This window comes from Triplophysa dalaica, chromosome 22, assembly GCF_015846415.1.
Source record: "Triplophysa dalaica isolate WHDGS20190420 chromosome 22, ASM1584641v1, whole genome shotgun sequence".
NCBI classification, from domain to species: Eukaryota; Metazoa; Chordata; class Actinopteri; order Cypriniformes; family Nemacheilidae; genus Triplophysa; species Triplophysa dalaica.
Genome location: NC_079563.1, coordinates 15,638,204 through 15,651,354, shown reverse-complemented (window position 1 = coordinate 15,651,354; position 13,151 = coordinate 15,638,204). Strand labels below are relative to the sequence as shown.

General features: G+C 40.4%; 2 protein-coding genes across 3 annotated transcripts; both read left to right on the top strand.

Annotated features, from left to right (window-relative positions):
• Positions 1-70: 70 nt before the first annotated feature.
• On the top strand, positions 71-7,761 carry phf12a (PHD finger protein 12a). Of its 2 annotated transcripts, none has more exons than XM_056735897.1 (15): positions 71-533; positions 825-1,006; positions 3,023-3,095; positions 3,172-3,589; positions 3,670-3,790; positions 4,306-4,435; positions 4,577-4,741; positions 4,830-4,973; positions 5,070-5,592; positions 5,677-5,796; positions 5,896-6,039; positions 6,216-6,314; positions 6,392-6,474; positions 6,553-6,691; positions 6,832-7,761. In XM_056735897.1, the coding sequence occupies exons 1-15, from the start codon at positions 468-470 to the stop codon at positions 7,161-7,163; spliced, it is 2,739 nt and encodes a 912-aa protein (XP_056591875.1). In that variant the 5' UTR covers positions 71-467; the 3' UTR covers positions 7,164-7,761. The 2 variants fall into 2 exon arrangements, with proteins under 2 accessions (XP_056591875.1, XP_056591874.1); XM_056735896.1 differs by having other exon boundaries at positions 4,306-4,438.
• A 231-nt stretch (positions 7,762-7,992) lies between these two features.
• Positions 7,993-12,419, top strand: dhrs13a.1 (dehydrogenase/reductase (SDR family) member 13a, tandem duplicate 1). Its single transcript, XM_056735900.1, has 5 exons — positions 7,993-8,228; positions 8,419-8,537; positions 10,707-10,830; positions 10,924-11,250; positions 11,331-12,419. The coding sequence occupies exons 1-5, from the start codon at positions 8,108-8,110 to the stop codon at positions 11,588-11,590; spliced, it is 951 nt and encodes a 316-aa protein (XP_056591878.1). The 5' UTR covers positions 7,993-8,107; the 3' UTR covers positions 11,591-12,419.
• Positions 12,420-13,151: the final 732 nt, after the last annotated feature.

The window sequence follows — 13,151 nt, the reverse complement described above, 5'->3', positions numbered from 1 at the left end:
ATCAATTCAGAGTCCAAACTCTTCAGACTGGGCGACGCATGCGCACACAGCTTCGTGCGTCAGTTAGCGCGAGCGTTTCTTCATCACAACAGAGACGCTCCTCCGTTAAATCCGCTCTTTCACCGGGAGAAAACGGTGCTTTTCTGCCGCTGCCAGCTCTTTGGAAGAGTCGTTCTTAGTTTCGCTTGATGCTTGACGTTCTCACATCATGGGTTCGATGAACCATTACGTGTTTTTATTATTCTGTCTCGTAACGGGCCGGAGTCTCGCTCAGCACCGGAGATAGAGGCCTCTCCGCGCCTGCTCGATTAACGGAGAGCCCGCGCGGAGCGACGAGACGCACGGCGGGAATTCTGAGGCGATTATTTGAGACTCTTCTCTCCTGACAGGAGTCTTAAAGGCCCCGGTAACGTAAGACTGTGTGGAACGACCGAAAGAGTCGGAACCGAATCGACGTGCCGGTGTTGATGTGGGGTAAAATGGAGACCCCGACGATCATATACGATCTGGATACCTCCGGCGGGCTGATGGAGGTAAGAAACACACATAAACACTCGATTATTTCTCTCCTCGAGTGCTTCTATCAACAGGTTTAACGGTTAACGTAACGCTTTATAACCGTTAGCTTGCTGTCGCTCCGAGTCCGTAATGTCATCCATAGATGCCCCTCACATCGGCTGTCATATCACTGTGAACCCAAACCGGAATTTCCGTTGTAACGTATGGCGCGCGCACAGAGCCCAACAATGGCACGAGAGCGCGGTTGATGTGATGATGCCAGGCGCGTGCAGATGTTCACTAATGACTTTCTGAATCTCCCGCAGCAAATCCAGACTCTTCTGGCACCGCCCAAATCTGAGGATGGAGAAAAGCGGAGTAGGAAACCGGACAGGAGCACCAGGAGAGCCGGCAGGGCCACCAATCACGACACCTGCGACAGCTGCAGGGAAGGAGGAGACCTCCTGTGCTGCGACCACTGCCCCGCTGCTTTCCATCTGCAGTGCTGGTGTGTGTGATGTTTTGTTGGTTTGTGGGTGATGCTTATGGCAGGCTGGTGCTTTTCTTGAATGAGTTCCTGTAGGTTCGCTGTACCACTAGGGATAGAGCATTGTCTGAGCATAACAGAGGTTTGGGTTTTGATCCCAAAGACCACGCAAACTGATTGTTATGCAGCTTGAATACATTGTCAATCGCTTTGGCTAAAAGCAGTTGCATAAATGGAAATGATAACGGAGAAGGGTTTAGCTCTGGATAGGAGCTGATTAATAAACATAGCATGCTGTGGGCCGTCACCATATACCACTATTGACAATAAGTATCCTGCTAAAATCCAAAATTATCCATATTGTGGTAATTCTACACTAATGGTAAACAATTCAGCCCCCATTTAATGCTTTGCCTAAAAGGAAAAGTTCATCCCAAAATGAAAATAGTGTTAATAATTACTTGCATGTTCAACATGTTTTTAGACCTCCCGGCTTCTTCGGAGCACAAATAAAGATATTTTAGGTGACATCCGAGAGATTTCCAGGCCTCCTCATAAGCATCATGGACATAGTTGTTAAGGTCGCTAAAGACATCGTTAAATTAGTCCATCCACTCATAGTGGTTCAATTGAATTTTTTTGAAGCGAGGACAATACTTTATGTGCAAAAAGCAAAGTAAAATAAAGATTACAATCAATATATTCTCTGTCTTGTCAGTCTATGGTGCGCGTTCAAGAGAGATGTCTGATGATTTCGATATTGAGGAAGACTTTTGCACATCCGTAGTAACGGAATGTGCATGTGTCGAAGTGCTCTCGTGAACACGCAGCATAGACGGAAAAGACAGAGGAGAATATATTGATTAAAGTCATTATTATAAAGACTATAAAGATTATAAAGACACTATGAGCGGATGGAACAATTTAACAATGTCTTTAGTATAACTATAACCTTGATGTCTTTGAGGAGGTCTGGAAATCTCTCGGATGTCTCCTAAAATATCCTATTTGTGTTTCGAAGACATTGCGAGAACTTAGTTAAAAGAAGTTAAATGTCATGTGGGTGAGTGAAAAATAACACAATTTTGATTTTGAGATAAACATTTCCTTGTCTAAGTGGTAACAAACTCTCTTTCTCTCATTCTTACACCAGTATTTTATGTTATTTGTTTTGTACACCAAATTAAAGGTGAATTTTAACTGATATAATTATTTGTTCACTTTAAAAAAACATTTACATAGATACTGTGATAATATTGTTACTGTATTAATTTGGCCATGATAACTTTGAAGTGGAAAATCTGATACTATGAAAGCCCTTATATGGTCCGTTGTGATTTTGTCATTTTGAATTTCGTGTTGAAGTTTCAACCATACATATTTCCTCATTGTTTATTCTGCTCTGTGTTTGGGAGCTAAAATGATTCCATGTGTGTTTGAGGGTAAAGGCATGCAGCTGATGCTGTGCGGTCAATGGGTTTGTAGAGTCTCACGATATCGGTTCTTGGATTGACTTTATTTAAGTAACTACAATGTCTGTGGTCTGTTTGGACGATTTGGTGAATATTGCATTGTGGGGAAAGTTACATTGATTAAACTGTAGGAACAATTTTCTTTGTTTAGGATGTTTAGTTGTAGAGAATATGACAGCCTGTGTTCTGTGTTTGCTACCCTCGCATTGCTTTTCTTTTCTTTTGAAGCAATGAGGAGATGGGAAGAGCAAAAGTGCTTTGTGCATGGAACATGTGTGCATACTATAGTGCATTAGAAAACAAAGATGCCTTTCTTATAGGGTGGAGTATTGATTTACCCTTTGAAGCAGTTAAAGTACCACTTCCTCTTTGCTAAAGTATGCCTGACTTTGGAAGCTGTCACATAGAAAGTAATTTTTCTCACTCATAAAATGGAATATAAAGGCCTGCCTGCTGTTTATCTACTCGTGTGTTCACGTCTTGTTACATTCAATTGCTTTTCTTGCCACTGTGTAACTGTGTTAGCCGAAGCCTGTAACCTCTGACTTTGTTTACATTTCCTCAGTAACCCGCCATTGAGCAGAGAAATGCTGCCCCCTGGTGACTGGATGTGTCATCGCTGCTCTGTTCGCAAGAAGGTTGGTGCATCTATGTAACAACTATTTTGATTGTTCTAGATTGCAGAAAGGTTTTGAATTGGAATTCTTTCTACAGAAAAGGGAACAAAAGAAGGAGCAGATAAATGGTCTTTTAGAGCATCAATTGTCGAAGCAGTCGCCATCTCCAGAGCCAGACTGTGGTACGTTGCGTCTAGACCCCACCTTGGGTACGGGTGGCACTGGATTACAGGCCGCCGTTGCTAAGGTTCGACTCCTTGAAAGACCAAGCAGTCGACCCGCGACTCCCAACTCCAACACTTCTTCCACTGACACGCCCACACCGTCCGAACAAAACGACATGGAGGAAGACCTGATGGACGTGGATGACGAGGCTCAGGGTTCTGATCCAGAGCTCTCGACTACGCCAGTTACCCTCAAGAGACCTTTTGACCTCTTAATCGCAGCTGCCATGCAGAGGAACCCCACGCAGTTCCAGCTTCCAAATGACCTCACCTGCACAACTGCACTTCCAGGTATAGGAGAGGCTGATTTGACTGAGGAAAATGGAAGCTGATCGTCAGTGTTGTGTGATGGCTGCATATGTTTTTTTCAGGCACCAGCAAAAGAAGACGGAAAGATGAGTTATCGGGAAGAAACGTGAAACGGCCGCAGCATGAGCTGGACCATTATGGACTGGTTCCACTGCCAGTAAAAGTGTGCCACACATGCAACAGGTACAAACTAAGCTCAAACTTAATATGGGGGTAGTGTAGGGGTAGTCGTGGTGTAATGGTTAGAGAGTCGGACTCAGACTTTTCAGGGCCGGCGGTTTACTACTGAGGTGACCTATAGCAAGGCACCTTGACCTTACCCCCACTTGCTCCACGGAAGCTGCAGTGATAGCAGCCCACTGCTCCGGGTGTACGTGTGTTCACTACTCACTGGATAGGTTAAATGCAGTGATCACATTTCGGGTATGGGTCACCATATCTGACAAATAGGTCACTTTCTTTCATGTACTGACTATTCATTCTTGTGGTTCGACCTTAAAAATAAGTTAAGAAAAATTATATATATTTTAATACAAGATAAATATGAAATATTGTAACATTTAAATAGTAATGGTCAGTGGTTGGTTTACAGAGTGTACATCCACAGTCTTAAAGCTTTAGGTCAGATGATTAGCTATATATATATATATAACGTTGTTAAAAACGAACACTAAACATACATTTTCGCTTTTTCCCAGGAGCTGCAGGTTGGCTCCATTGGTCCAGTGTGATTATTGCCCTCTCTTGTTCCACATGGACTGTTTGGACCCGCCTCTCACTGCCTACCCTACAGGCAGGTGGATGTGTCCCAACCACATCCAGCACCTGGTAGTAAGGAAACTTTGCATAGCTGTTCTGTATAGTGATCTTTCACACTTAGGTTGTGATATTTATACACAAAAAATAATCTGAACTTACATTCTCACACAAGCACACACCTCATTCATTCTGTGTTTCTGTTGCTCACAGATGAACCAGAGGAGCCTGACCCTTAGCAACCGCTGCCAGCTCTTTGACCAGTTTCAGGACTGTATATCCCAGCACGCAGTGAAGCTCGACTTTTTGCAACGGGTACATCGCCAACACCCACCAATTCCCCGAGCGGGTCACGCTCAAAGCAGGAGGACTCTGAAGGTCATATATGTTCTTATAAAATTACCGTATAGCATCAGTGATCAGCAGCAGTGAATGCTCATTTAGATTTTCTGCTGACTTCTTTTAGGTTCCTGATGCTATAAAGTCACAGTACCAGAACCCACCGGTCTTGATGCCAACCACGGGGATTCGTGATGGGGAAATGATCTGTACTGGTATTCCAGACACTGTTGTCCCACAACACGTAGCCAGTGAAGAAGAACAGCGTCAGGTGCGTCTATGTTTTCCGATTAAGTATTATTTCTAAACTTTTTGTGTGATTGCTGTATGTGAAGTTGATGGAATATTTTGTAATGCTTTGGTGCAGTGGCTCACAGACGTCATCTCGCTGCAGTGCAGCATCATGAGACATTTATGGAACATGCAAAGTTCTCCCTGGGATTCGGAACAGATGGAAAAGACTAATGACAGAGACTCTTGTCAGAGCACGCAAAACCTCGGGCCCAAAGCAGTTTGTAGCTCATGTACTGACGGACTTTGTCAGAACTGTCGGACAACCAATGGCCCTGTAGATGGTTTGGTCAAGCCCAATGGGATGCAATGTCCTGTTAGAACCTCAGATAAAACCACCTCTGCTCCACCCAACCACGCCAGCTCCAATGCTTCTATTAGGTCGGAGGTTTCCATCTTAAAATCCTGTAAAGCAAAAGACGTTGTCAAATCTGAGCCCACCACTCCACCATGTGACCACAAGAAAACTCCGGCACCCTCGGACACCCATTCATTAGACAAACTCACAGCTTCTTCTGTAAGTACAGGAGTACATATTGTAAAGCCACCGAAAACGACCGCAGACACTGGGTCTGGCCACCAGAAATCTTCATCTTGTGGTGAGGACATACCGGTGTCATTTTTGTTTGATTCACCTCCCACTAAACGTAAAGAAATACTGAAGCGCTGTTGTCTTTCCTCAGATGGAAAGACTGGTTTCAATTCAGCAATAGCAGGAGATAGGGAAGTGTTTTCTTGCACAGATCTACCTAACGTGTCAGAGCTGTCAAGCTGGATAAAAAACACCATGCAGGGCAGCGGAGGTGTGTGTTTAAGAGAAATCATTTCTGTTTGACCATTCAGATTCAGTCAAATCTCTTGGCTGCAGCATTCTGATTCTTTTAAAACACTCATTGTTGCAGAAGTTGAACTCGGCTCTTTGGATGAGAAGTTTATAAAGCTCTTGGCCTGGCAGCGGATTCAACAACTCTTTGATTCCAAATCCTCCCCTGTTCAGAGTAATTCTACGCTGTCTGTGTCACACGCTCATAAAAAACACAGTGAAGGTATGAAGCCACTAGTCTTGCTAACAACTGCTTTTCTACTCTGTTCATTGTCTTGAATAATTCTAAGGTTGCTATACAGGTATACTGTTAGCTGTGTGGTTCAGATACAGTGTATTTGTTTTATAATTTTTTTTAAATCAGATTGACCAATAATGTTTGAATGTTTTTGTGTATAGCACAAAACAAGGAGGTGCAGGCGAGAGCTTCATTTTGCTCAGTTTCGGGAAAGGGAGCTGTTGTCAAAATGTGCTACAGGAGTCTGTACATTGGGACAGGTGAGAATTATTCTCTGACGCACTTAAGTGCTGCAGGAGATGCTTCAACTTCACAGTGTTTGCTTTTCTCTCCACAGGTGCTGATATGGACGTATGCCTTACAAACTACGGTCATTGTTACTATGTTTCAGGGAAACATGCCTGTATTTTTTATGATGAGGTATATGTTTAACATTAAACTGATATAAAGAAGAAGGATAATTGTTTTTGAGTTATTAAAATTGTAATTCTCTTTAAGAATACAAAGCAGTATGAGTTGCTGAACTACAGCGAACACGGGACGACTGTCGACAATGTATTATATTCCTGTGACTTCTCTGAGAAGACGAGCCAAAACCCATCCAGCAGTCTGCTGGCCAAAGTACAGAACATCATTCGTAAGTTTTTGTTTTTAACTAATTGTAAATCAAAGATCATGAATATACAGAATAGTAGGCAATAGTCAGTGCACACTGTGCAGTAAGTGCCATACCATAGTTACATTATAATATGGCCATTAATGCATGTGTGTTTGCAGGCCGCTGCCGAAAAAAAGAGCAGCAAGACTCTGCGGCAGAGGGCGGAGTTATGAGGTGCCAGTCCCATGATGCTCCCAATCCTCCATGTAACTGTAAAAACAGTGGCTCCAGTTTTATCGGAGGTAGCAGTGCCGGATGGGAAGGTACTGCGCTCCTCCATCATGGAAGTCACATCAAAATGGGCTGCTTGCAATTTGTCTTCAGCATCACTGAGTTTGCCAACAATCTGCCCAAAGCAGAAATCACCACCTGCAGCCTCGCTCCCACATCTGTCCAACAGGGAGAGCAGCTGAGCAAAGCCACTCCACTCCAACACAAGCTTGTAGCTTAAACCCCTAAAGCACCTACCAGCCTCTTTCGCAACCTGTACATGATGTAAACGGTGTGCTAATTATTTAATTGTTTATACACTTGCATGAAATTACGTTTTTTATATATAACTGTATATATATATCATTTCATTTGGCAGGTTGCACATAGATTTTGTGTTCATTTCAATTATGAAGTTATTGTATCTTGCGTTTTTAAAGGGAGACTATCATCACTATCTATGCCCGCAGAACCAGAGCCGTTTTCATGTGTAAAAGAATTCTATTTTGTGCCAGTAACGATAGTTTTTTATATGAAAATGCAGTTTTTTCCATGAAACTGAAGCTTTTATTTATGTACTCTATTGGGAGTATAGTCATACCTGGTGTTTCTGTAGCTCAAGCAAAGTCACACGTGTAAATATGTGTATGTATCCTTGTAAATAACATGAGAACCACTTGACCCCGTGACATAAGTGCACCAGTTTGTATTATTTCTGTTAGTGCGTCATTGAGCTGATGTCCAGATTTGTATGTTTGTTTAATGTGCCGTGTAAATACAACTTTCAGCAGGTTCTTGTGTCAAACCATGTAAATACAAAACAGATTTTAAATAACATACTTAAAGCACTCCTGGTTCATGTTCATTCAAACTTCCAGCGCTTCTAAAACTTTTTTAAGTCAAGAATTGCCATTGTTTTTACTATTTTAGGGCAGTTCTTACACTTTTCTTCAAGTATTAAATGTAGGTGCATCATATGACTTAATTGGTGGGTGAAAAATCAATTCGATTCAAACTAAAGGAGGGACCAGAAGTAATCACGAGAGTGACATATAATCGTAGGCGTTTTCTTCACAACAGTGCAGATATTTATCAATAACCAGCAGTTGAACTAGGGCGGGTTTGCATTGACTTGGACGGGATTTTCTCAAGTAGATACAACGTTTAGAGATCCATTATAATACAATGTTTTTACTTATTTGCGGAGGAGTCGTCGCCGTTTACCTGCTGTTATGCGTGACGATTTTAAAAATACCCAAATGTAAAAGCACAGCCAAACTGCACGGGAAGACGGTTATTGTGACGGGTAGGTGCTTTTGTTTATTCTCGTCAAACCGGCTCCTGCCTTCGTTTACCAAAAGAATGTGTTTTAAGCAACTCTTGTAAATCATTACAGATCTTGTCAACAGAAGTGTTGCACATCGCACAAGTTGCTTAATTAGATAGTAAATTAAACTCATGTATTCGTGATAATCTGAATAGATCACATGTTTTAGGTGCGAACACGGGTATCGGCAAAGCCACAGCGTTGGATCTGGCGAGGAGAGGAGCTCGGGTGATATTAGCGTGCAGGAATGAAAACAAAGCCCAGTCTGCGGTCGCGGACATACAAAGGGTAAAACCAAAGACTTAAAGCTGTGTCTGATTTTGCCCTTTATCTCTTATATATAGTGCACTCTATTGGGTGTCCGCCATTTTGTAGAGTTGTCCGAATTCAGAAACTGTCCCAATTCGGGGGCTGCAAACGAGGACTTTGTCTTCATAGGACACATCCTCAAAAGTCCAAGAAGCGAACTGAAATGAGACGGCCTAGACTCCCGCAGGATTTATCAATTGCGTCACCTGCTGCTCCTGTTGAGTGGCGAGAGCAGAGAGGTTTCTGACTTTTTTAAACAAACACTGAGCCAGAAAAATTCTATCTTATTTGAGAGAATATGACACGTTTATGTAGATTAAAACAGCCCGACAGTTTTTTAAAATAAATCCCCATAATGCACCAATGTTAAAGAACAACATCATATATAAAATAAAACACTGAAATTGACCGTTTATTTAATTACATACTTTATTTAACTAAAGTTTTTAATGTTTATTTAAAAATTTACAGGCGCGCAATGAATACCGTCTATCCTTAATGTAACTGTCACCGTCCCGTGTACGGGACAACTAAGTTTGCGTCGATATTGTGCATGTCATTTCTTATCGAACCATGACAAACTATATATCATTAAACGGTTTAGGAGATTAGAATACAGATTATTTGGTATTTTTCCAATCATTTATTTAGGAAAATTAAGTGTTTCTTTTTTATAAAGAGTTTGCTTAGATTTTTTTGTCCTTTCCCGTATTCGGGACACCCAAGTTTGCTAACATATTTTTGTGAAAATTCTGATCTAATCATGACAAGCTATATATCGTAGAAAAAGTATGAGACTCTAAAATAAATTTTCAACAGTGTTTTATGAAATAAAGTATCAAGGAAGTGTAATTGATTCATAAATGACAAAAATAAATTGATCCTGCGGAACACCTACATTTACTTCAATACTTTGCTTGTAAATTCTTATCTAATCATGACAAACATTATATCGTTGGAAAAGTCTAAGACTCTAGAATACACATTTGATCGGTGTTTCAAAGAATAATCCATTTAGGAAGAGAAATTGATTCATACATGATAGTTGATTCATACATTTGTGTGCATCAAAAGTATAGTTTCATACAAATTGTCTGTTGTGGTCAAATTTCAGACCAAGGGGTAAAACCAATGGAAGCCTATGAGCCCCCTAGATGATTTTGGTGGTAGAGCGGTTAAATAACTCATAGAGCCCTCAAAATTTGGTGTATAATGACACATTTGTTTTTTTTTTACAAAAAAAACATTGTGAATTGGGACACAGCTCCATTGTGAGTCACACTGCTATAGGGGAAGGGGCTCTGTACAGTGGCGAGTTGTGCAATTTGAACTTAAGAAATAAAATGTATGGTACAGTTGTTGACAAGTTTAATTATTGGTCGAAATCGTGTTGTTTTAATGTAACCTTAGCCAGCAATTTTAGAGACATCGGTTTCCCCATTTTTACCAGATATGACTTTGCCTTGTATTAGTGAAATAGCTGCCGGATGTGTTGCAAAAAGCCGCCAGGTGCGGATACTTTGCTTAGAGGGTCTTTCCTATTCTATGTATAATAACCATTTCCAACACTAGGGGGCGCATGTCGGTTACGAGATGAATACGCCTCCCGAGCATAATTGAAATCCTTTTTGAAAGTTTGTAACAAGGTATTCTCTGTAAATAAATATATTAATTTAAATATTTGGTATCTGATATATAATATCCTTATTGAAACCGATCATACTTGAGGCAACGTCCGGTCTAGTTTTTTTAAATGCTTTGTAAATGCATTACCTTTTTTGATAAATTTACATTTAGTCATTTAGCAGACGCTTTTATCCAAAGCAATTGGGTCAAACATTAGGACAACAAAAAGCATAAGAGTAATTAAAACATGTCTCACAAAGCCTACTAAAGTGTACAGAGCCTTGTTTAGTTTATCTAAGCTTAAATAAGCATGCAGTTTGTTTTTGATAATGTAGAAAAGATAATGAAATCACAGATGATCAGTCAGGTGCAGACGGAAGAGATGTGTTTTCAGCCGATTCTTAAAGATGGCAACAGAATCTGCTGATCTTGTAGCTGCAGGCACATCATTCCACAAATGTGGAACCGATCCAGAGAAGGCTCGTGAGAGCGATTAATGCATTTGATTTGATGTGCACATAGGAAACAGGAAACAAAGAGGTGTTGTATATGCACTTGGATCTGGAAAGTCTGCAGTCTGTGAGGTCATTTGCTGAGAACTTTCTTAAGAAAGAATCCAGATTAGATATCCTCATCAACAATGCAGGTATGTGAATATCTTCTTTTCAATGATACAATTACTAGTATGTTTTGTAGCATTTTTGCAAGCGTTTTTAAAACCGTCTCATTGTGTTTGTAGGACTTTTAATGGGCGGCAAGACTAAAGATGGCTTCGGAATGATCTTCGGTGTCAACCACCTCGGTCACTTCCTGTTAACTGTGCTGCTATTGGATCGTCTAAAAGAATGCGGCCCCAGCAGAGTTGTCACTGTTTCTTCATTGGCTCATCTGTGGGGGAAGGTTGACTTTAACTGCATCAGCACTCATAAAGATCTTGGATTAGGAAATTCAGATTTTGCCTTGTTGAGGATGTACAGTCACAGCAAGCTTTGCAATATACTCTTCACTCACGAGCTGGCCAAGAGACTCAAAGGCACTAATGTCACCTGCTACAGTCTTCATCCAGGTTTACACTCATTTTTAACAAAGCACATGAAGTTTTTGTGTTTCAAGACTCATATGTTTCTATTGCTGTTTTATATTCAGGAGCCATCAAAACTGACATCAACAATAACAGCACCCTGTTGTGGCGGCTCGTAATGACCCCAACTATGCTGCTCTTCTTTACCGATGTGGATTCTGGAGCTCAGACGTCTATTCATTGCGCAGTTCAAGAGGGTCTGGATCCCCTGAGCGGATCCTACTTCTCTAACTGTGCCGTGGGTAAGGTTCCCGCTAAAGCCAGAGATGATGCCACGGCCAAAAAACTTTGGGAAGTCAGCGAGAGGCTCTGCGGTTTAGCATAGGCTTACTGTGTGCCACTTTATGTCCATTATATAGAACTGCATTTATTTGGAGTTTCATGTGTAAATCGTCAATAAAACAAACTTTATGTCTCATTAAATAATCGTGCACAAATTGCGTACTTTAGTCAGAGCGGTAGCCTAGTGGTTAGCACTCCACACACGTATACATGAGCTGTCCACTGTCTTTCGGAGAAAATCCCCCCACCCAAAAAAATACGTACTTTAGTTATTTTGCGAAATGTTTGATCTGAGTCGCAATAGGTATGCACAAAAAATTGAACATCTTTCCACGAAACCTCCACACACATCTATTTGTTATTGTGAAGTGTGAGCGGGTCTTTGCATTCTCTAAAGATGAATTTGAGGGCAATGTCTACAAATAGTCAAATGGTAGTTTTTTTTTCAAAACCACTTATACTTATAGAATGTCTTATATCAAGTCAGACTATGCAAAGTCAGATTCAATACAGTTTTATGCAGAAACTTTAAAAAAATTCAGTTCAAGCTATAATGCATTCTTTTTCTCAGTTACTTTTTGCAGAGTCACCTAATTTAGCGATTTCTGAAATACATGAATACATAAATATTTTTGGTTAATTCTGTGCTTCTGAGATCACATGAGGGGTTTATTTACTGTTGTTGTTTGTTCATAATATGTACTTCATAGTTTTAAGCACTGAATAAAATTATAGTGTTTAGTAAAGGTTGTGTGCGTCTGACATCCGGATGTGAAAGTAAGTAAATAAGTGTGCTTTCTATTGTACTATTGATAACCTTTACATACAGTATGCTGCAGTACTTTTTGTTCAATAAAATACAAGAAATGCTCTTTTGTCGTACACATTGTGTTCGTATGATGTGTAACTTGTTGAAACCCCTGGGTTTATGTATTAGTTCATGGGTTTATGTATTAGTTTGTATTTGTAGATTCCCACTGCAACATCAAATAAGGTTGTTGTCATACCAGAGTGTAGACTAACAGGTGAGGTCTTTGCTTTGCTTAATGCCACCTCTCCCTATCCAAGAATTAGATAATTATGGTGATCCACTTTGTCAAGGGAACCAATTTCTTCTGGGTTGCATCTCAAAGAATGCCAACAATTCAATGAATTACTCAATATGCAAGACTTTAAATAGTTTGGCATTGAGTAATATGGTGATGGCACATCAGCTTTGCATCCTGTTTATATGCATGTAAGAAAACATTCAAAGAACATTAAATTAGTAATATTCTTAATATCTAATAAGAATGAAACACTCTCAAATACTGAAGTTTCTTAGAATAGTAAACTGTGGTAAATTGTAGAATACTACGTTACATTTACATTCATGCCTTTGGCAGACGCTTTTATCCAAAGCGACTTACATTGCAGTAACCTATACATTTATACTTAGGTATGTGCAATCCCCAGGGATAGAACCCACAACCTTGCGTTACTGAGATAAAGGTAAGCTAATAACGTTAATTGATCAAATTAATACTTTGGCACGCTTTTATACATATTTACTAAGGTAAGGTTCAAAACAATATTGTTTCTTAAAATTTCACTACATTTTGGTT

Bases quoted from the DNA above. Each gene is read 5' to 3' on its own strand.
- phf12a (XM_056735896.1), top strand. From the start codon at position 468: ATGTGGGGTAAAATGGAGACCCCGACGATCATATACGATCTGGATACC. The intron at 4,439-4,576 runs GTAAGGAAACTT...TGTTGCTCACAG, and splicing joins ACCACATCCAGCACCTGGTA to ATGAACCAGAGGAGCCTGAC. The intron at 5,593-5,676 runs GTGAGGACATAC...GTCTTTCCTCAG, and splicing joins CCAGAAATCTTCATCTTGTG to ATGGAAAGACTGGTTTCAAT.
- dhrs13a.1 (XM_056735900.1), top strand. From the start codon at position 8,108: ATGTTTTTACTTATTTGCGGAGGAGTCGTCGCCGTTTACCTGCTGTTA. The intron at 8,538-10,706 runs GTAAAACCAAAG...ATGTGCACATAG, and splicing joins CGGTCGCGGACATACAAAGG to GAAACAGGAAACAAAGAGGT. The intron at 11,251-11,330 runs GTTTACACTCAT...TTTTATATTCAG, and splicing joins CTGCTACAGTCTTCATCCAG to GAGCCATCAAAACTGACATC.